Here is a 24,329-nt window from a genome sequence, read left to right as displayed (position 1 = left end):
GAAATAGTAAATTCCTTTCTTTTGCTTTTTGTCACTTGGCATACTCATGCTAACTAATGGGGAAGCGTAACTTGTTTGTAAAATAACTCCAGATATGGGCTGAGAGTCAGATGGGAAAAATGTGGAAAGCATGCAGAATTCACTCAGGCAGTAAGGACACTGGTTGAATCTAATCAAGTGACAAAGGAAATTAGGTACAACCTGGGATGAGGCACAAAAGTCCACTGACCCAAATCGGGCAATAAATGTTGAAAGCAGTTACAAAAAGTGATTAAGATAGCAACTTGAAAGGAACCTAGAGAATTCGTGTTTGCTATGTGGTGAAATGAAATTCCAGAGAAGTGGCTTGGGGACCTCGATAACACAGCAGAAAGAACTACAGTGTACTCAGCTATGATTCTGGAACCATCATTCCTGGAAGAGGATTGGACCATTCCTGTGTCCCGGTCCTGAAACGGTCGGAGGAAAACCATATGATGGCGCTGAGCCCACCTGAGATGATAAACCGACTACCCTTATTTCAGAGTGTGTGATTTTAAATCTGGGAAAGGTTTAAAAAGATGAAAAAGAATGATGAAGTAAATCATAATATTAAGATTAAGGCTCTGTGATCATTGGGTTAATCAGTATGTATTTATAACATTTAAAAGAATACACAGCATATAACAGGATCTGACAAAACAGTCTTGTGATTTCAATTTTAAATGACTATTGATTTTTTACTTGAGACTTTTAAGCTGAAATGTTTAAGAATTGGATTACGGTTGTAAAAAGAATTGAAATGTTTATGAAAATAATTTAGGACATTTGTAACTTTAATTTATTTGATTTGCAAGAGTTGCTTAAGTGCTTAGAAAGATTTTGCTTGTTTGGCTGGTAAATCTACCCTGTCAGACATCTGAAGAGCTTAAGGAAACCAGGTATGTTAAATTTACGAATGCAGTCTAAAATATTTAAGAAAATTTAATTATCCAAGCTTTCAAACAGCACTAATTTTGTAGGTAAGTGTAATCTGTTGCCTGAATAAAGTACTAATTGATAACAAGTGAAAATGATCTTAATTTATGAACAAAATCCTTGTTTTATAGATGTGATTTCTAAGAAAATCTAGATAAAAAACCTAAAACTTCGATTAAATATTACATCCTAGTTAACTCTAAGAAGTTATTTTTGGGCACAAAAGCACTCTTAAAAATAAGATATTTTTTAAAGTATTAAAGCAGGTTTCATCCTTTGAATGAATCAGTGATTTTTATATGAATGACTACAAGAATAAATGAACCCACGATGGCATCTTCTCTCACCAGTTTTTGCCACTCCAGTTCACCTTCACTCTACACCGTAAAACTTTCAAAGCAGCTCCAAAATTGCTCTGAAAATGTTGGTGGAGATAGCATTGTGTTTGACAACCTTGGGAAATAAGCAAAACAACCCCAGGGCCTCCTCCTGGAAACTAACAGGAATATGGGACACAGAGCTTGGCTGGTTTCCCTATCTTTTTGGTTTTTTAATAATTTTAAGACAGCCTATCACAGATATACCTGACTTCTTTGGCTGAAACATCTAGAGAAATGGCTAGAAGATACTTCCATTGATTCATCAGAACAATCAACACAAAAGCATGATTTCCTAGCCAGATCACAGCCATGTACCATTTTCTCCACTAATGAAATGCCCTACATTGGTCAAGTCAGATAAGAACGTAACTGGAGTTATAAGTGATCAGATTTTAAAATAACCTTCACATATTTTTAGCCAATGCATAGGTGGAAGGAATTTTATGAAACATTTTCTATGTTTCTTCTCATAAACTCAACATTTTTAGACCCTTAGCCAAGGGCTTTGAATTCACTTGTTCATCTCATCCATTGAGCCACTGCCCCTGTGTGCCAGGCATGTGCAAGGCGGTGGGGATACAGTGAGAATTCAGAGTTTTCCCTGCCTTGACCATAAATCCAGTAGACATAACAGACAAGAACATAGCTTAGACACAAATGAAAACATAAAATAGGGAGATGAGCAAAGGGCACCAAGTGGAAACAACACTGGTTCCAAACATCATTTCTATAGCCTCCCATATCTCCTAAAGCCACCAGCCAAGTTGGAGCACAAAGAGCTCTTCTGGCAGAGTTCCAAAGCCCAGGCCCACCACGCTTTTAGCTATGCTGCTTTCTTCTTCAACACATGGACACGGCAAGGGCCAGGAGCATGGAGAGCCAGGCCTTTGCTCCAGGCTTCCACAGAACTACCACCCATGAGGGTTCAGACAAGACACATCCTCTCCAGGCCCCAGTCTTCTCTTCTTTATAATGGAGTGGCTGGACTAAGCCATCCCAAAGGTTCCTTTCCAACGGACATCCTTTACATTTATGCTCAGAGAAAAGTTGGTACGAAGGCAAGTGGGCACACTGGAGGTCTCCACACTGAATGGTCTCCCCTCGTTCAGTAAAAGCTGCCAAACAGGTAACTCCATTTTCTAATGTCTGGGCTTTTTCATTGCTGATTTCACCTGTCAGATTATTTTTAGGTAGCCCTGAGTTAGCGGCCCTTTTTAGACAGAAGTATGTTCTCTCATTTGATACAATCCCCATGGGAGCCTTTCAGTTCACATGTGCTACCTGCTTGGTCCTGCAATTTGAGTTTGCAAACTCTGGTATAGAGGTGTTACAACTCAACTCACAATAGAGTGTCTGAACCAGACCATGCTATTTATCCAAAGAAAGAGGATGCAATCTTGCCTAATACTTAAAGCCACCATTGACAGCATTACCAAATATGCCAGGCACTGTAGTAGGCACACTATTTATATTATTCCACTCCCATTTTCCCCCGGATGGAAAGGAGACTTAGGACGCAGAGCTCATTAGAAGGATGAGATTCAAACCACGGCAGAATGACTGCAAGCAGCCTTCCAGCTCATCTGAAAGATGGCAGTGTCTTATAGATTGTAGCGCACAGCTATAGTACATACAGATCAGCTTTGAAATCTGTTAACTAGCTTAATCAAAAAGAACCTCCATCTACCAGCAGCCACCAAGTGTATCAAGAACAGACCCCATTTTGGCCAACATGTAGCATTTTAACCAGAATCAAGGCCCTCACAGCCTCAGCCTCAGCTGTTTCTCTACTACCTCTTGGAGAAATACAGATGTGAAGGGAAAAGCCTCTACAAAAGTGACCAGAAAATCCATTCAAACATGGAAGGGCCCATTAAACCAGGAGATCCAGTTTCAGTCTTAGAAGGGATGCTGACATCACCGTGTCAGGAATCCAAATGCCACTCAGAGGGCTTAAAGCACAATTTTAACAACCCCAAGACAAGCGATTTGCTATGAAAAAATGCAGGTGAAAGAAGCATAAATTATCTCAGCTTCACACATCTATTTTGTTCCACTGTTGTGAGGAGTGAGAATTCCACAGAACTGAGAAAGTAAACCAGACTTCACTGGGACCCCTGAGAAACTATATTTAATATAGACAAATTTTTAATATCAAGCTCTTCCAGAGAGGTATCTAAAAGGAGCAAGAATCTGTAATGGTCCTGAATTAATGTGATATGATATTTACAATTTCATCTCTCATGAAGCAAAAAAGCAAAATAGAATCCCAAGGTTCCAGGGATGATTAAACAGATTTTTCCACTAGGATATACACACCCTTGCTTTCAGCAAAAGACTCCGGGAGGAGGAGTTATTGAAGGATCTGGAGGGAGGATCATTACACCTTTCAAATGAACTCCCTGTGAGATAATGTTGTTTATTCAAGGGAAAGACATGCTAAATGATGCTGTAAAAAAATCAGATTGCAGATATATATTAGTTCCTCTCTACTTACTAATAAAACCACAGCCGGTGAGCAGAGATGAGGTTCTCTAACTACGGTTCTGAAAAGCAGTCTTCACAAAGCAAGGATCCTAATCCTCCCCGAACTCCAAAGGCTGGGTCTGCTTCCAGGAGGCCCTTACTGTCCTTGGAAACAGTCTGGGCCAGCCCCCGCCCCTCTGTCTGCCTCTTTCCAGGTGACTAAGCTCACACTGCGCAGCTGTGACCAGCTGCATCCAGGACTTACCTGCTCAATTTTCCAGTTCTGCTCCAGAATCAAGGCAGAGCCCATTTACAGGGCTGGCCCATGCCCCCCGCCAGACAGCTGCATTCAGTTGCAAAAAAGTCCAGACTGGTGGAACTCGTTTTCTGGCTATTGTTCAAGGCAATTGTTCTCGTGAAACCCCAGGGCCCGAGCGGAATGAGATCCTTTGGTGTGGATGAGTGAGCAAGCCTAACTGTAGGCTTAGCAGTAACCCCTGGGGAAGAGAAAGGGTTTGGCTACCTACATTTCCCACCAAACAGGTATGTTAACTATTTCCTCCCCAGGAGGTTTTCTCGGGAGCATCATCTCCTCAAACTATTGCTGGGGCCTATTAAGAAAATCCACCTTCAAAGAATGAAGCAGGGCTCCTGCAGAGTCCTACCTTTTGTAGTCTATGTGGAAAGCATAATAATAGCCAACTTTAATCGACATTTACAGTTGTCAGCCCCTGTGCTAACTGCACTACATACATTATTTCAGTTAATCCTCCAAACTCTGATAAAAAGAATCACCAATACTTATTAATGGTTTGCTATGTGTCAGGCTCTGTTGTTATGTAACATATGTTCTCCCAGTTACTGTTAGATAAATATTAACACTATACCCATTTTACAGATGAGGCAATTGAGGACTGGAGAAATAGTCCCATGGGTCATACAACTAAGAAATGTTGAGGCTGAGATTTAAACACAGATATATGAGTGTTCAACCATCGCATTTATTTATTCATTTTACACATTTTAATGAACACTCATCATGTGTTCATTAGACTTTGAAGGACTTCAAAGTTTCCCACACCACAGAAGATACAGTTACTTGAATTAAAACTATAAGCAAGCTGGCCAGGCAAGATGGCTCACGCCTGTAATCCCGGCACTTTGGGAGGCCGAGGCGGGTGGATCACGAGGTCAGGAGATCGAGACCATCCTGGCTAACACAGTGAAACCCCGTCTCTACTAAAAATACAAAAAATTAGCCAGGTATGGTGGCGGGCACCTGTAGTCCTAGCTACTCGGGAGGCTGAGACAGGAGAATGGCGTGAACCTGGGAGGCAGAGCTTGCAGTGAGACGAGACTGCACCACTGAACTCCAGCCTGGGTGACAGAGTGAGACTCTGTCTCAAAAAAAATAAAAATAAAAAATAAATTTACAAAAAAACTATAAGCAAGCCACCTGTCTCTGGACTCCAGCTCTGGGACCAGCTTACATAGTTTGCAGTTCTGGTGCAAAATGATCCGGAGCCTAAGCTTGAATTAATGCAAGGACAGAATGTAGTCACTAACCCCAGCAAATTTAGTCTCATCTAGTACCACTAATACCAGGAGGCTCCAAATGGAGGGACCACAGCTCTGCAGAAAAAATGAAAATAGGTCTGTGTTTGAATTCTGGCTCTGCCATCTCCTTATCAGGGCACCTTTACCTCCTGGGTGGCACTGTGCTAATAACATCCAGTTATCATAATCACTTTGGTGGGACCAAATCAGGTAGCCTAAGTACAGCTCTCCATGTATATGGGAGACAGTCCATGCATGTCAGTTGCAGTACAGGATCCAGGGAAGCTGCAAGGACTGCAGGAAGGAGATGCAGGCCTACATTCTCAAACAGATGATTAAGTTCTAGTGTAAGAACTTGCTTCTTACTGCCATGAATGGATAGTGTCCTAGGGGAGAAGCAACTTCTACAGACGGTGCCAGGTGCAAGGCCAGTGATTTGAGGTGGAGAGAGGAAAACACAAACCCCATAAAAAAGGCTCCAAGGGGATTTAGCAGCCATCAGGCTTGAGTTTCACCTCACGGCACCTTTGTCCCATTTTGGTAACTCATTCCTTGACAAGTAGGTGGTCCCCTGAGTAAGCATGAAATTTTTCCCTTTGGCTTCAGGAGCTTGGTCGGGTTAGAAAGCCCGGAGCTTTGGTCCGGATGCCTTAGATCCTCATTGTTACACTAGGCACCAGCGTGTCTGCTGACCTCAGCTACACAAAGCCCCCTCTCTCCTTCAAGGCTCCTCTGGAGAGGGCTGCTTACCCTTGCGCCACTGCCGGCTGGCTTTTGCCAAGGATATCAACAAACTCATCCTAGTTTTCTGTTTACCAGAAGATATATTTCCCCTAAACATCAACAGAGTTCAGCATATTATAGCAAATGAAAATAACAGTAAACATTTACACAAGGTGAAAAGTTTTAATAACAGGTTCCAGGTACCATGCTAAGCACCGACCCATAAACACCTCTCCACTTTCTTATCAGGCACAAACTACTAATGCCCCCTTTTGATAGATGTGGAAACTGAAGCTTAGAGAGGCTATGTGACCTGCCCAAGGTGCCAGGGCTAACAAACAGAGCTGGATTTGAATATAGATCTGCCTGATTCTGAAACCCAAGCTTTTGAAAATCACATTGACTCAATGTTAAGAACAGAGGTAAAGATGCATTTAAATAGATCATGGTCATATAAGAACTCAGAACTTCCAACTGTTATTCAAAATACACAGGACACTTTAATGCAATCAAGTTACTTTTAAAACATCTCAAAGAAATTAAAGGAAAGGGGATGGGGGACAAATCCCAGACAGGGCATTGGCCAGCTGTCTTAAAACTAAGTAGAATGGGACAGGAGTTCAATACCCCCATAGTCTCCCTCCCTCCAACCCTCCACTAAGCTCCCAATATATCTTAGGGATGTGGGAACCTGAATGCACAAAACAGAACCACAGTTGCCCCAGGGCAGCCAAGGGAGGCGGCTATCTCCCACAAACAGGCTGGCCTCATTTTGCAGTTTGTCAAGGACTTGCCCTTAAGCTCTCTCTTTCTTGGGGTAAGAGGAAAGCGAAGGGACCTCAGGTCAAGATTTCTACAGCCCAAGAGAAGCTCAGCTTTAGCAAATTAGGCACCTCCAGCACACATGTGAACAGCTAGTGCCAATAGCTTTGGTCAGCATTAATATGCTGGGTGTAGATCGTCTCCCTCCAAGACTCCATACATTCAGCGTCTTAAGAAGCAGACCCAGAGTTCCAGGGCACAGCCTCAGCAGCCCAAGGCCAGCTCCAAGGTCACTGGCCTTTCCTGATTTGACCTTTACTTGGGATCAAGTCCTCCTGAACCAGGTATAAACTAAAGCTCCAGCCTGATCCATCCAGCAGCCCCGGAGCCTCAAGATCACAGAACTCCCAGCTAGGTCCTACTGCCAAAGCAGGGCTGCTTCTTAATACACAGCCCTCTTCCTTCCAGAAACAAGCTGAATCCGAGAAGCCCAGGCAGGCTGTGCTGCTAGCATCCTGTGTATTTCGGTGAGTCCTCCACAACAAAGTACGCCCTTCATCCAGCTGAAGTCACATTTAAAATTAACAGGTAAAACCATTCCGAGCTCAGATGCCAAGCCCACCCAGGAAGGCATGGTGGTAGAGTGAACCTGGGTTCCAATCCCAGCTTTGCCTCTTATCAGCTGTGTAACCTTAATCAAGTTACTTAACCTCTCTTGGTTCCCACTGGTGATTTTCAAAATTGAATGTAATCTCCCTGGCTTTGCAATGAAATTGAATGACACAATGTCTGCTAGATGCTTGGCATGTGGTAGGTGGTCATGAACATTGTTTTCTTCTCCCCTTGTCTGGCTTAAAAACAGAAATGTGCTTCTCTGGGCAGCTCTATAGGTCATAAGGTAGCAAGAAAAGTCCTTATGCTTAAACCTCCCATGCCATCTCTCCTGGAGCCTAGTTTACACACACACACACACACCAAGTAATTTGCTGTATAAACACAACCACAAGTTCACCAGGATCCTTAAATTCCAAACAAAACCTCCAACTGCAAGTCTTTTTAATCAGGGCCCTCTGAACCACAAGCAGCCCTTGCCTGGGGCCACACTGCCTTTTTCCGGCTCACCCCTCTGTACTGCCCCCACCAGCTGAAAAGTCCGGAATAACGACTTAAGACAGCTAGGTGATCAACACCCAGATTTTCAGGCTCAGTAGCCTAATTTGATAAGACGGTTTGGAAAATATTGACATTACCCAAATGTCTAGGTGGACCCAGGACATTCGGGTAATGCCCCAGTTTCCTCTGAAACCATCAAGGTTAGAATCAATGGGGGCGGAAGAGGAGAAGAGGTAATTTCCTGACCAGCAACCTTGCCCCACGCCCCCTCCCGCCCCCACTCACGCACCACCACATAGCTCACAGTGATTTAGGCAGCTGCACCACAGGCTGCTCCACCAGGCTTTTCAATACCGGCCAAGGAAGACAAGGCAGTACATGCACCACACCCATCCCCTGGCCCCAGAAATTTTAGAAAATCGTCCTACCTTGTAAGGTTCCTAGGCCAGAGCATTTCACTACATTGCGGCCCTTGGAGAACAGCGGACAAAGAAGCTGAATGAATCTCACAGGATGGCAAGTCCTTTAGCCAGCTGAGCCAGCCCACACTGGGCCAGGGAATCCCAGGCACCCAGCAACTCTGTAACTAAAGGACTAGCTAGCAGGGATCACCATTCCCCAGGCCAGGAAAGAAATCCGATCCCCCAACAAAATTAACCTCTGAAGTGCTGAAGGATCGAGAGGTCAGGCCTCAGTGCTGGTATCAAGTCAGCTGTGAAAAGTTTCAGCAAAGCAAAAGCTAACACAAACTCTGAAACCATTACCGTAAAGCACTGAATGGAAGGGCCCTCCATGTGGTCCCAGGGGAGTTTGCAACAGCGGGTCAAATTGAAGAAAATCTAAGAATGAAAAACTACTTTAAATCCTCACAGACTGCACAGAAACGTTGCAGAAAGTCTTTCCAGCCCTAAGTGCTACTTTTAATGATGCAAAAATCATTGACTATAACATTTCTTAGCTCATTCCATTGACGTCTGAAGGCAAAGCATTTGATTGAAATGATTAGCCTACAGAGAGAATTTCTGAACCTAAAAAGGAAATGATACCTGTTTGTACAGTTAACAACGACACACATACATTATTTCCGGTGATGTCAATTTTGATGCAGTGCCAACAAAAATATGCATTAATTCCGCAGGCTACTTATTTCAAAAGAAAAAGAATCTCAGTCTAGGCATGGCTACATTAAACATTATGGTACAGAGGCTGGAAGGGGAGGTGGGTGGGAGAGAGTCCCAGCTCTGGGATGGGAAGGGGTTGCATGGACTAATCCCTATTAAAACCTGTAATCAAGGCACTCAGAAAGAACTATGTAAACAGATGCTATGAACAATGAACAACTGTATTACTACTGAGAACTCAAAAGCAAACTTATGTTATAGCCACAAGCTTTATTTGAAAACGAAGGATTAAGATCTTCTTCAAAACCCTGACTCCCTCTCCAAAAATCCTACCAGTTGGTTCCTGGTAGCTTTCAAAGACTTTCCCCAAGAAAGGCTCTCCCCCTGGCCAGGGTGGCCTCTCCAGTGGAAGCAGGGAGCGGGGGATGTGGCCCTGGGGGATGGTTAGGGAAGGAAGCAGTAACAGGCTCCAAGCGAGGTCTCTGTGTGGTCAGCATCTGCTCAGCAAACAGAAGCTTTCAAAGTGGAATGAAGAGCCATTCCTCCCCCACTGAAAAGGGAGGGAATAAAAGATCTGCTCAAAGAGGAGAGGAGGGTCTGGTGGTGATTCCCAGGTGAATGAAAAAAAGATTGTAATCTCGAAGGAGTCCCAACCAAAGTTAATCATTCACATCTCATCCTTCAGGGCCCTCGTCCACTTGAAATACTGCTGAGGCATCTGCCGTGAGGAGTGGGAAGCAGAGGTGGGGGTGGGCAGTGGGTGAGTTTGAGGGAAGGAGTAGTGTCTAGATTTATTAAGACAAAGAAGTCGGGATAGACCCAAGTTCTGGCTGACAAGGATGCTTCAAACCACCCCTTACCTTCTATGCTGTCCCTGGAACTGACCGTATCTTTACGATATTACTTCTTTGAGAATCTGTCCAACATCCGAGTTAACTTGGGAATGGGATGGTGATTGTGTGTATGGAGACACACAGGCACATGGGCACAGATGCACACACACGCTCTAAAAAGTTTCCATTGTTTCCTCGCTCTAGGCAAACATAATAGGTAAACATTCTGATTTGTCATCAAGGTAAGCTAGGAAATGTTGATCTATTCATTTATTCATTCATCAACTACCATATTTATAAAGCATCTGCAATGTGGCAAGTGCTGTTCTAAGTGCAGAAGATACAAGCAGTCAACAAAATAGACCAAAAATCTCAACTCTAATGGAACTTAGCTTCAGTGGTAGAACTATAAAATAAATGAGAAAAAATGTAAATTTTACAGTACATTAGCAATAAATGCTCGGGAGAACAACGTATTGTAAAGAAGAAGATGTGATTTGTCAAGGTGGGGTGTGGGAAATTTTACATGGGCTGGCTATGGCAGGTCTGCTGAGGGCATGGTTTTTATTACAAATCTAAAAGAAGTATGGGAGCTGGGTATCTGAATACCTGGGGATAAGGGACTTTCAAGAGAGGAAATGGTCAGTGCAAAGGCCCTGAGATAGTATACGACTTGCAATGCATTCCAAGAATGAGTGGCTGGAGCAGTGAGTGGTGAACCAAAGTGGGGTGAGGAGGCGGTCAGGCCAGAGAGTCCAAGGGTACAGGGAGAGAGGAGAGTGCCTAAATGGGGCCCTGCAAGTCAGCGTAAGCAGCTTGTCTTTTACTCTGAGGGAGAGAGGATACATTGGAGGGTTAATAGACGGAGTTTCTTCTTTTTATAAAAGTTCATGTAAATGTACAACACTAAACATATCGTTTTGATTATACATGATTTTTACAGGGGTGAGTTTATTGTAGGAGACATAGTGCTTTAAGGAGGTCTTAGTTTTCTTTCTGTGGTTAAAAGAATCACACCTTTCATGTTAGAGGCTCTGAATTATTTGCAGCTACAGGTTCTAATTGAGTCAGGGTTTTCTCATGGTTTGAAAGATAATAATTAGTAGGGATAAGGGAGACCCAGGCAACGAGAGAGGAAAAGGGAAAGTAAACCAACTCCATGAGGGCAGATGCCCTTTGGCGCTTTTCAAGAGCCAGGATTGCTCTGTCATTTTTGACCCTTGCTTCTAAACAGGCCAAATTCCAAAGTGCTCCCAGAACTCATAACACTTTTCTCCATAGAAACAATGTTATCAGTGATGTTAAGGTTTCCAGGTTACTCACAGAGCCATCTATAAAACCAAGATGTAGTTGATGAACTCTACTCAGGTATCAAAGAGCAGAAGAAAACTTTATTCTTGGAATACAGTACATAATTAGACAAAACAGAAAACCACAAAGATGAATCTAAAAAGATGTTCACTTATTTCTAATGAGTATTTTGTGAAAACAATGCTAGTGAAGACACTTTGTTCCTTTTCTTCCAACATATTCAACCCTCTTTCCTGGCTTTTCCCTGCAGGCTGAAAAATATATCACTAATCTCATCAAATAAAACAAAAACTTTTTTTTTTTTTTTTTTTTTTTACCTCATGCCCATATTCTCCTCCACAATCATGCCAGTCTCTGCTCCATATTACAGGAAAACACCTCAAAGGAGTACTTTGAGTTGTTCCATGTACTTCTCATGTTCCGTGATCCTTCAACCCACCAGGCAAGATGTTTGTTCCCACTACTCCAGAGACCACTTTCTGTTTTCCCTGAGAACATCAATGGCTTCCTCCTTGCCAAAGCCAATGGTCAACTCTCTGTCCTTACCCTACTTGAGTTTTCAGCAGCAGGTAGCATCAACAGATTCTCCCTTCTTGAGTGGGCCTCATCCCGGGTTTCCATACCGTCATCTGCACCTGGTTCCTACCTCCCTAACTGTGCTTCTCAATCTCCTAGGCTCACCCTCCTCTTCACCTCTCCAGAATTCCAGGGCCTCCATCCCTGGACCCCTCCTCTTCTCTAACTATGACTTCTCACTAACTTCTAAGTTATAACTACCACTTCTAACTAACTTCTTTTCCTGGGTGATCTCATCCATGGCTTCAAATACTAGGTGCAGGCAGACAACTCTAAAGTCTAATCTCTAGCCCGGCCCCTTTGTGTACCCAACACAACTGAAATCAAATTTACCTTACTCAAAACTATTGCTCCCAACTTCCAATGTGTCTGCACCCCCAATCCCAAAGTCTTCTGTATCTCAGAGTATGACTCTACATTAACAGTCCTAATTCTCTCCTTCCTTCTTGCCTCCGATGTAATCCATTAAGAAGGCCTTTTGCCTAGAGCCCCCAAATATACCTTGAACCCAATCACTACTGAACATCTGCAATAAGATAACCTTGGACCAAGATGCCATCATCTCTTTCCTGCAACAGCCACCTCCCGGGTCGCTCAGCCTTCCCTCATGCCTTGCTAGGCTCCATCCTGCACACCCCAGGGGCAGCAATCTTTCTCCAGTGTACAGCAGATTCTGTCACATTCCTGCTTAAAGCCCACTGATAGCTTCCCAGGGAACTTAGAATAAAATTCAAATTTGTTCCCTTGGCCTAGAAGCCCTGATGTGATCTGGCTTCTCCTCTTCATTACGTCCAAAGACAGGACCCACAAATGCACCAAGCTTCTTCCCACTTCCTAGGCCCTCGCACTGTGCCTCCTTTCTGGAATGCTCCTCCCCATGTCTCCCACTGGTGGCCCACTTCTCACGGGTCAGATGTTGGTTGGAATGGCACCTCCTCAGGGATTTCCTCTTAGACCCTGGCCCAATTACATTCCACCATATGATTTTCTTCATGGCATCAACCAGTCAACACATTGTCTTTCAATAGTCTGTCTTTCCCTCAACACAGGGAGCTCCTCGAGCACAGGTGTACTGTTTGCCTTTGTTCTGAGCCATATCCTCCCAGTGCCTAGATCACTGCTGATGTGGTCCTGGATCAACCAAGCATAGGAGGACAAAATGGAACTGATTATTCCATGCAGTCTCCTGGGGACTGTGTAGTACTTCCAAGGACTTTAGTTCAATGGTTTTATTTGGTCACAGACACACTTAGGGGCCTGTCTCTCCATAAGAAAAAAGATATACAAACAATATTTTACACAGAATTTCCAGGGACTCACTGATCCCCTGAATCCTGTCTATAAAGCCCAGGTTAAGCGCAGTTGCTTCTGAGTTTTGTAATACCACTTTAGTTTCACTTTTTTTTTTTTTTTTGAGATGGAATCTCACTCTGTTGCCCAGGCTGGAGTGCAGTGGGCTGATCTCAGCTCACTGCAACCTCCACCTCCCAGGTTCAAGCGATTCTCATGCCTCAGCCTCCCGAACAGCTGGGACTACAGGCATGCACCACCATTCCTGGTTAATTTTTGTATTTTTAGTAAAGACTGAGTTTCATCATGTTGGCCAGGCTGGTCTCAAACTCCTGATCTTAAGTGATCCGCCTGCCTTGGCCTCCCAAAGTGCTGGGATTACACCAGTAATCCCACCTGGTGAGCCTCCACACCTGGCAGTTTCACTTTTATACTGACTTTTTGTTTCCTCAATTTGGGAATCAGTATTATACTCAATTCAGTTGCTTTCTTCTTGCTTGCTAGTAACAGAACAAAGAGAGAAAGGGAAGGGAGGGAGGGAAGAAGGAAAGCTCTCCTGGATGAATGAACAAGAAGGAAAACATAAAGGTTTAAAAGAGGATCTGTGTGTATGGGACACATTAAAAGATGTGACACACATCGCATTGCCTGGTGTGGAATTTTACTGGGTGTGATCTGCAACAGGCAGTGGGAAGGAGAGTCTTTAGCAAAGATTTTGAAGTACAGCAGTTAATACTAGGGAGTTTATTATTTTCAACAAGAATTATAGGAAACTAGGCAGCTTTGGGGTAGAAAATGAACAACATTCAACAAATAGTCAATGCAAAACCTTTGCCAGATACCAGACTGGATACTGAGAATATAAGGCGGAGGAAAAGGAAATGCCCCAGTCCTGACAGAGCTCTTTACATGGAGGAGACAAACAAGCAAAATCATTATGGATGTTACGGGGAAAGTGATGACAGAAATAAACAGGGTGCTGTGAAAGAGAGTCACACAGGAAGCACTTACTCTAAATAGCGTGGTTGGGAAAGGCCATTCCCAGGAAGTGACATTTAAAGGAAGACATGAAAGATGAGAGGGCACCAACCAGCCATCAGAAGGAGAAAGCCAGGTGTTGCAGACGAAGGGGTTGGGGAGTGGAAGGGGGACACATCAAGTGCAGAGACCAGAGGGAGAGGCTGGGTGTGCTGGAGGGGCTGAAAGGTGGTTACCATGTTTGAAGCTTAGTAGGTGGGTGTGGGGACATCAGTGGAAAAGAAAGACTATCCTCTTCAGAACTCTCAAACCATTAATAACAACTGATCCTAGAAAAGTGTCAATAAAGAACTTTGAAAGGTAGTCAGTGTGCCCCTGCATCTCCCCCATTCCTTTTCCACTTCCTCTATTCTTTTCTGGGAATTAGGACCTAAAGGATAAGCAAGAGGGCCTCCCTTCCTGTTAATGTTCTTTTTCTTTTCTTTTATTTTCTATTTTTATTTTTTGGAGACAGAGTCTTGCTCTGTTGTTTAGGCTGGAGTGCAGTGGCATGATCTCAGCTCACTGCAACCTCCACCTCCCAGGTTCATGCAATTCTCATGCCTCAGCCTCCTGAGTAGCTAGCACTATGGGTGTGCGCCACAGCACCTGGCTAATTTTTTTTTTTTTTTTTTTTTTTGTATTTTAGTAGACAGGGTTTTGCCATGTGGGCCAGGTTGGTCTTGAACTCCTGAGGTCAGGCAATCTGCCTTCCTTGGCCTCCCAAGGTGCTGGAATTACAGGCGTGAGTCACTGCGCCTGGCCCTGTTCATGTTCTTATGCAGAATCTCTGTTTCCAGTGGGTCCAGGGAAGCAGGACCTCACTCTTTGCATTTACCCAGATTGTGGATCCCTCTCTCCCTACTGTTTCCAGTGAAGTGGTGATACTGTGCTCCAATTATATTACAAAAACAGAATGAGCTGCCTTTCAGCTTCAAATATTTTATCTTATAGAGCTGCGGTTTCTGTTACCTTTTGTTGGTTAATTGTTGAGATTGTCTGGACTCCACATTTGTGAGTACTCACATGTAAAAGCACACATATTCCTTAATCTCCAAACAAAAGATTTCATTCAGCAGGAAGAGTATCCAATCTGTTATCCATGCTTATGCCCTTCCCATTCTAAATCTGAAACCAGCGGATTGTTAACAAAACCTTAAAGACCGCTAAGGAACAGGACCATGTGGGTGCCAGCATCTTCAGCCTCAACTCACAAATCCAGACTTTCCACCCTCAGTCCAACATCAGGGATGTCTTTTCTGGAAGGGTGCCAATCGGCTATATCAACTCCAAAATGGCAGCATTTCCAGTAAAGGACATAAGAGGTCGAAGTTACTCCCAACAATAACGATAATTAAACTTTATAAGCTTTACTGCCTACACATCTCATCTCATTTAATTCTAAGAACTGTTCTAACATGCGTTATTATCCCCATGTTATGAAAAAGAAACCGAGGCTCAGAGAATTTAAATGATTTGCTCGTAGTCATACAACTGCCAAGCGACAGACTGGAGCCAAATCCTGTTTGATTTCCGTGACACGGCATTAGAGGAGTGAACACCTCCAGGTCACTATGCCAACAGATGACACTAAGACACTTAGTGGGCCAGGGGCATTCACAGGTTATCCCACAGTCCTTCAGCTCCTTCTAATACTTTTGGGTTTGGTCCAATTGAGATACAGTCATTTACCAAATTCCACACTATAGTCGCTCCTCCTATATTTGCAGTGATTGTTCTCTTTAAAATATCAGCTGGATATTGACTTTTGTGTGCCAGGCATTGTGCTGGGGAAACAGTGGTATGTCAAAGAGAAGATGTCTCTCTCTACCCCCTCGTGGAGCTTATAATTGGGTGTATGTGGGGGTACCAAGCAGTCAAATAAAAAACAAATACATTTAACTGCAATCCATGAGATATGCCATGAAAGAAAAAAAGAAATAGTAAACTGTGAGGACATATTATAGGGAAGAAGAGAAGGAAATTATTGTCCACAAAGTCAGAAAAATCTGTACTCAGGCTGCCTGTATAGGAATGCTGTGCAATGGTGAAAGTTGACAATTTTGGTGAAAATCTTGAAACTTGTCCCTAGATGTGGCTTTCTAAATAGCAAAACCTAGATTACCCCATAAAACCCCATCCCACACATCCCTGGCTAAGAACAACAGCCACAAAAATTTCTGTGTCATTATCTCCAAGGCCATAAGGAGTAGCAGCAGATGGCAATGCTCGACACGTATTTCAGGGAACAGTATGAAGTGAGGCTATCGTGCCTATTTGGTCATGATCATAAATCTGGTTATTTAGAGGAAAACAGGAAAAAAACCCAAAGAAGCAAATCCATGTGGCAATTGGGTCTTTTATTTATTAATTAACTACCTTTTTTGAGACAGTGTTTCACTGTTGCCCAGCAGGAGTGCAGTGACACAATCTCAGCTCCTTGAAACTTTAAACTCCTGGGCTCAAGCAATCCTCCCGCCTCAGCCTCCCCAGTAGCTGGGACTACTGGCATGTGCCATCGTGCCTCTAATTTTTATTTATATTTATATTTATCTATTTATTTTTGAGATGAAGTCTTGCTGTGTCACCCAGGCTGGAGTGCAGTGGCGTGATCTCGGCAAACTGCGATCTCTGCCTCCCGGGTTCAAGTAAGTCTCCTGCCTCAGCCTCCCAAGTAGCTGTGACTACAGGTGTGCACCACCACACACAGCTAATTTTTGTATTTTTAGTAGAGAGAGGGTTTCGCCATGTTGTCCAGGCTGGTCTTGAACTCCTGACCTCAGGTGATCCACCTGCCTTGGCCTCCGAAAGGGCTGGGAATACAGGCATGAGCCACTGCACCTGGCCTATGCCTGGCTAATTTTTAAAATTTTTTGTAGAGGCAGGGTCTTGCTTTGTTGCCCAGGTGGGTTTTGAATTCCTGGCCTCAAGCAATCCTCTCACCCCGGACTCCCAAAGTGCTGGAATATTACAGACATGACCAAATACACCTAGCCATGGTCTTTTAAACAGAAAATTAAAGGAGATTTAAAAGAACATGATGGGCTTTGAGGATCTATATTTTATTAAGGGTGCTGTAGGGGCACAGAGAGAGTTCAAATGTTTATTTTTGCAGCTGCACTATTATCTCTATTAAGATGGATGGGGAATGAAAAAAATGTTTCAGTGCTACTCTTTGGCTTTTTCCAATGGGAGTCCGGCTCCAAGGACATCCTTGACTGTGTCTACCACAGGGTGATAATGAGGGAGAGGGACAGGTGGCTGGGGTGAGGAGGGGGAAGTGTAATCGGGGAGAAGGAAGGGATTGGAGAGGAAACTTGTAGGTGCTCATCATTGGCAGCCCCTAGGCAGACTGTGACTTAAGCCAACAGTTGGTGACTCTGATTTCACTCCACTTCCTGCACCCAAAGTTTTCCCACTGGCCCCGGTCATGCAGCCCTCATGTTGTAGGACGCACTGCAGGGCAGAGGAGAGAACACTGGAACAGAACAGAAGCTTGGGGCTGAGCCCCTACATCTGTCACCACATTGACTTTGGCCAAATCACTTCCTGATTGTGGCTCTCAGATTACTCTCCTGCTTACTAAGCAGGCTGCCACCCCAGAGGTCCGCTAAGAACCTTCCAAGTATGAATGTTTTGTAAAACTATACCCCTAGATCTCCCACTGAATTCCTTCTCAAAAGAAAATTCATTTGCCTTGTGAATTTGACTCATGATCCATCTGTCCCCTACTGGGGACAGACCTTGAATTTACTGCAGACTTTCTAGGGACCGGGCATTGTATGAAATGCTGTAAATACCTTTTCCCGCAGAACCCTTCCTACAGCTCCATGAGGTCGTAATTTCTCTTGTAAGAAAACCTGTTCTATACCTTAGCTTTGGTATTTCATTGTTTCCCTTTTGAGTTTATAGGGACTATAAAATAGGTTCACAAAACCTTTCCCAACCTCTGAACCACAGTCTTGTCTGCAATGAAAGGAAAAAAAAAAAAGTTTGGCAAAGAGCCCAACTCATTCTAGGTATTTGCCTAGCGGGAAGGCTAGCTGAAAAAGTTATAGACTGGTTAAGAATTAAACTCCTTCCATTTGACCATTAGTCTCTAAGAGAAAAACTGTTTTGAATGGAAGAAGAGAAGTTAAATAGAGTGACTGGCACACAAAAAGTACTTACAAATTTTGCTATTGGTTCTGAAAACCAACAGCGCACCAGAGACTCTACTAACTTTGTATACAATGTTGGTATCAAAACTCAAAATATCCCAGTATGATAGATTTTATTATCTCTCATATACAGATGATCTACAACTCAGAGAGGTTAAGTAAGTTGCTCAAGGTCACATAGCCAAAAAATGCTAAAGCCAAAATCTGGACCCAGGTCCAACTTATTCATAAATCAGTGTCCTTCTGGGGCTTTCTTAAGCTCCCATTTATGGAGTTCTTGTCATGGTGTTTACCGTGCTGAATTTTCTGGTCTTATTTCATCCTTCTGACATTCCCTATGCAGTAGGTATAATCATCCCAAGTTTATATGAAGAAATTGGGGAGCAGTGGGTTAAGTAAGATGCCCAAGGCCCACACTGCTGGTAAGCCCCCAGGCTTCTGATTTCAAAGCCCATGCTTAAAACTACTCTTTATCACCTCTGGATTTTTGCCTTGAGACTGGTAATTGGCACATTGGGGATGGTTTTCTTGACTTTACAGACAGCCACTTCACTGTTTTGAGTATTAAGAGTGTATTGACAACAACCCTATCCCCTGGTCGCTCTTTTCCCCCCTTTCTTTTTTCTTTTTTTTTTTTTGAGATGGAGTCTCACTTTGTTGCCCAGGCTGGAGTGCAGTGGCACAATCTCGGCTCACTGCAACCTCCACCTCCTGGGTTCAAGTGATTCTTCTGCCTCAGCCTCCCGAGTAGCTAGGATTACAGGCGTGTGCCACTGTGCCTGGCTAATTTTTGTATTTTTAGTAAAGATTGGTTTTCGCCACGTTGGCCAGGCTAGTCTTGAACTCCTGATTCAGGTGATCCACCTGCCTCGGCCTCCCAAAGTTCTGGGATTACAGGCTTGAGCCACTGTGCCCGGCCATGAGTGGGTGATTCTATCAGTAGGCACCATCATGGTATTAGGCTGGTGCAAAAGTAAGTGCAGTTTTCACAATTAAGAGTAATGGCAAAAACCACAATTACTTTTGCACCAACCTAATAGTTTCAAGTTCTATATTTTTGCTTAAGTTTAGAGAGAAAGATAAATGTTCTCATTCAATTCAGAGCACAGTGTAAACCGATGCTATATGTGTAGGTTCAGCTGCAGGGAGCTAGCTGGACCTAGACAGAAACTCCATTCTTCAGCCAACTTTCTTCCAAACACCGTACCAGGAACAATGGAGTATGGATAGAAAAAGTATGTGAATGGTTCAGGGTAGCCCCATCACCACTGCCAGAAGATACTCGAGACTATGCTCCTCTGTAGTGCCTCAAGGGCATCATCTGCACACACAAATGTCAGAATTATAAGGGAAATATAGAATACAAGCTTTATTGGCAGCCCACACTAGTGTGCATACATTAGGTCCAAGAATGGTCTTTGCATTTTTGTTTATAGGAACAAAAGAAGTGAAATACCCTAAATATTCACCAGTAGGAAGAGAGTTAATCAAATTACGGCTCCTCCACATAGAATGGAATCCTGTGTGTGACCATTAAGAATGATGTTAATGAATCCTGATAAAGAAAAATGCTCATGCTGTACTACACAATTACAAAATTAGATTATAAAACGTCTCTCATTTTTTAGAGGCTGTATAATGTAATTAAAATTAAAGACTATAGAGTCACACTGTCTAGCTACAAATCCTGGCTCTGTCACTTTTAGCTGTGTGACTTTGGACACGTTGCTTAAGCGATGTGTGTCTGTTTCATCACCTGTACAATGAGTTCTTACTCCCAGAGGTGTTGTAAACACCAAATGAATCAATACATGTAAAGAATTTAAACTAGTGTGTGACTCATTGCAAGCAAGTATTCAAGACATGTTTGGTCTTTCAAAAAACAAAATGTCTAAGTGCTTACATGAACAAAAAACACCTGGAAAGCACCACGGTGTTAACGATAGATTTCTCTGTGTCATATAACATTACAACCTTTTTCTTTTATCCCTATTGTTTGCTTATCTGCATTTTCAATATTTTTTCCAAAATTAAACATAGGCTAAAAAAAACCAAGAAAATCACATTTAATATTTTTAAATCCCAATCTTTTATCAGAAACAGAAACCTCACCAAAACTCATTTTTTTAAAAAAGCTATGGGTCAGGCCAGGTAATTACAAAATCTGGAGTCTGAAGAAAGTGCATTGTGTTTCCTCGTCTTTGCTAGTTTGATGGCCTAACAGCAAGAAAGAATTTGCACCCCAGCACCTTGATCCTGAAGATGCATAGGCAGGGCTGCGGAGAGGAAGAGACTAGAGAGATGGGAAAGCCTGATTTCATTCCTAGCTATCCACTTAGTTTAAAATGTCAGGAAGTTTAGCGGATTAAGGGTATTACAGTCGCTACTCATAAAGGTGTTTTGTTAGAACTTCTAAATAGCAATCTGGTGAAATAAGCCTTGCACAGGCTTAAATGAAAGCCTGTTACAGTACTTAAAGTTTCCTAGAGAAGGAAAAAGACCCCCAGGTATTAATTTACCTAAAAAGCAGCTGCCTGGAAGACACTGTAATGTATCTTAAGTAGCCAATGCTATAAAATAGATAATCAGTCACAGAACTAGGAGGTTTGAGCCCAGATCACCCGGTGGTAGAACTGCAATTAGCAGTAATGAGAGGCATGTCTACATTTTGATAAAAGCCACAGCTGTACATATATTATAGACTTGGGTGCTTTCTAAAAAATCCAAGGACATTTAAAGCTGTTGGAATCCAAGAGACAGAGAGGCGTGTTTGAATTTCAAAATTCGCAAATTAAAAAAAAGGTGGTGGGGGGCTGTCACGCTTATCTCACAAATGCATCTGGATGGGACAGTATGTCAAACTCCAGGGAGAAAAGGAGACTCACAATTATTAAGCCCCTATTTGCACAGCAGACACAGTGCCATTTAAGCCAACTGACCTAAGTGTTCGTCTTTGCAGTCCTGATCCACGGGAGCAGACAATCTTGTAAATGAGTCTCTAAATCAAAGGTCTGCAAAACAAATTCCATTTTCCCCCAGTCCTTCTTATGAGATCATAGAAGCCATCTCAAGAAAAAAGACATCTTCACAATTAGGGGAAAGATGGGTCAGGATGAGAAGTCTTACAGAATGGAAGGGGGTGGGGTTTGAGAGAAGCAGGCTTGGGAGTGAATTCTGGCTTCACTAATAAGCTGAGCTATACAGACTGGAGCTAGTCTACCTGTCTGAGCAGTTTCCTCATTTGGCTTGGGTAATGAGGAAACACTGGTGAACAAGACAGGTTCTTACCCTCAAGATGCTTAGAGTATAGATGAGGTGACAGGCTAGTAGCAGACATTTATAATAGGATGTATTTGATACTATGATAAGGAAAAGTTCAGGCTATCATGGGAGCAAATAGGAGGGACACCCAATCTGGTCTTTGGTGTGGGGTAGAGAAGGCTTCCTGGAGGAGGTGACATTTAACGTGAGCCCTGAAGGGATGGGGTGAGGATGAAGAGAATGTCTCTGCAAAGATTGGAAGGCAAGAAAAAGGATGGTTTGGGGCGTGGGGGAAGCAAGTAATTCAGTGTGGTTGAAGAGAGGAGAAGGAGGGGAAGAATAGCAGGAGCCAGATCTCATAGTAAGCCCGGTAACAGTTTGAACTTTATCCAAGGGGGATCGGAAGCTCATAGACAGGCATTTACTGCTTTTGGAAAAGCCATGGGTAGCAGAGATGCAGACATACCAAAGGAAAATTACTGCAGCTCTGCTTCCCAATTCAGAAATCTCACGGCGCTGTTTGCATTTTATCTAATTTCTCTGACAAAGTCAGCGTTTTAAAAATTATGATGTCCACCCCATGGAAAGCTGTAAATCATAACACTATCTCACAGCTCATTTGTCACAGGTTCTAGAGCTCGTTCAGACACCATTGAGTTCAACGAGCACCTGCCTTCATGCACTTCATTTTGGATAATCAAATCTCAAATTTTATACAGGGTTGGTTATCTAGTAAACTGAAGTTACTCTAGACGCTCACAACTGAAAAGAAAATTAGGGGCCATTTAACTCAAATCCAAATTTGAGTAAGTAAGCTCAGGGGGAAAAGTACCTTGCTTGAGGTCACAGAGTTTAGGGATAGATCCAAGGTTAAACCTCAGACCTCCAACCTCCAACCTATGCTTTTTTGTTTTGCACCTTCATCTCTCCCCATTACAGACTAGGAATTCCAAATTCCTAGCCCAAGGTCACAGAGGTCTCACTGATGCCTGTGTAGCCACGTGAGGATGGGAAGTCTCATTTGCCAGTAAGCACTACAGGAAGTGATGGTTGAACATGACGGGACTAATAAGAAGGAAAAGTAGTTAGAGTGATCTTATTCATTTAAAAACAAAAGCAGCAACAATACAGCAGTCGAGGAAAAGAATCAATTCTATTTAAGCAAAGCAATTTAAAGTAATAAAAAATGTTTCCAGCATTATCCTATTTCAAAACATTTATCAGATGCCAGGGAAATTAAGCATGTGCAAGCACACACACCACTCTGTGCAAACGGTTTATCTAGCAAAACAAGCAGGCAGAAAAAAAAAAAAAAAGGTCTGAGGAACTTCAATTTTTAACTGCCAAGTGGATCAAAGACACAAGCAACAGAAAAAGAAATACACAAGTCTAAATTTAGTCATCTCTTATACTGGCTAAGTCCTTTTTCAAAGTCTGTTGGCTGTTGCCTGGACACAGCTTTGGTGTGAATGACTTTCATCTGAGCCTCTATCCTAAGGGTCAAGCTTAAGATGCTGATGGCAAGCATGCTTGTTTGCTGTGTCCCTGAAGTCTCTGTTTGGCTGTTAGGGGGCAGGAAAAGCTCTCTGGAAGTTTTTAGACCTCAAGAAGTAGCTGAAAAGAGTCAAAGTGATAGAGAAAAGACAGAGAAGATGACAGGCATTCATACACATACACTGATTTAAATTGTTTTTTTTTTGAGACAGTCTCACTTTTTCACCTAGGCTGGAGTACAGTGGTGCGATCTCGGCTCATTGCAACCTCGGCCTCATGGATTCTCCTGCCTCAGCCTCCCTAGTAGCTGGGATTACAGGCACACGCCACCACACTTGGCTAATTTTTGTGTTTTTAGTAGAGATGGGGTTTCACCATGTTGGCCAGGCCGGTCTTGAACTCCTGACCTCAGGTGATCTGCCCGCCTTGGCCTCCCAAAGTGCTGGGATTACAGGCATAAGCCACCGTCCCTGGCCTGATTTAAACTTAAAATACACAGGCTGACAGTTCTGAAATATTTGGTTTCTGCAACTTTGCTCTATAAAACAAGGCTCGCTCAATGACCAATCTCACAAGATTTCTACAAGGGGTAAAGTATGATAACGTTCTCTTCTATAAAAATATTTTTTGTTTTTGTGAACATAAAATGTTTTTACAAATCCAAAACAGCATCATAAAGCAAAGGATCTAAAGTGTGTGGCTGGGGATAGCAGGCAGTTACTGTACCACTGGCTGATCTTGGAAGATGATTACAGCTGAAGCCCCATAGTGGTGGCAGTTGTGCCTCCTAGTACCACCACTCCATTCTCCCATTGCAGCTGCTGATCAATGGGCTCACACACCAGGCTTGATACAGAAAAATAATTAGTCTGACTTACCTTTCAAAGGAGAACTGATTTCTTCAAGGGCTGGCTTTTGTCCCCCAGCCAACCTGTCAAATCTATCTTCTCCTGGTGACCCGGGTGCAAAACAGCAGATGAATACACTGTGCTGGCTAAATTTAGACTTTGAGAGCCTTTCTAACCTGTCATTTCACTCCACAGAAAAGCAGATCAGTTTCTTCAGTGAAAATACTGCCAACCCAATCAATGTGGAGAGATGAGGCAAAGCCCCAAGGCCACTCAAAGGTCCTCTCAAACTTGCCCTGCACCTCCAGGAAAAATTCTGTTCACACATCCTGGGCATATGAACAGGGAGTCTCATTTTCAAAACTTTTAGAGAGAGCAGTGCCACCATTTTACTTAATCACCTACTTCTTCTGTTTCAGAAAGTCCTATGGAGTCCTTACTACACCTATAAAGCCCTTAC

The 24,329-nt window shown here is 43.1% G+C and overlaps 1 protein-coding gene across 10 annotated transcripts in view; it reads right to left on the bottom strand.

Moving 5' to 3' along the window:
- The window catches only part of NAV2 (neuron navigator 2), a 775,852-nt gene that overhangs the window by 89,919 nt on the left and 661,604 nt on the right, over positions 1–24,329 (bottom strand). Inside the window, exon 1 of one of the 10 annotated variants that reach the window (XM_019037190.4) lies at positions 8,387–8,978. The exons of the other annotated variants lie outside the window; for them this stretch is intronic. Within the exon in view, the coding sequence (XP_018892735.3) occupies positions 8,387–8,412 (26 nt within the window). The 5' untranslated portion in view covers positions 8,413–8,978. Of the gene's footprint in view, positions 1–8,386; positions 8,979–24,329 lie in introns of those variants that run through there. 10 annotated transcript variants of the gene reach the window in all.

The sequence above is a fragment of the Gorilla gorilla genome, chromosome 9 (assembly GCF_029281585.2).
Source record: "Gorilla gorilla gorilla isolate KB3781 chromosome 9, NHGRI_mGorGor1-v2.1_pri, whole genome shotgun sequence".
Lineage (NCBI taxonomy): Eukaryota > Metazoa > Chordata > Mammalia > Primates > Hominidae > Gorilla > Gorilla gorilla.
Note: the sequence above shows the minus strand (reverse complement) of the source record. Positions and strands in the feature narration are given on the sequence as shown.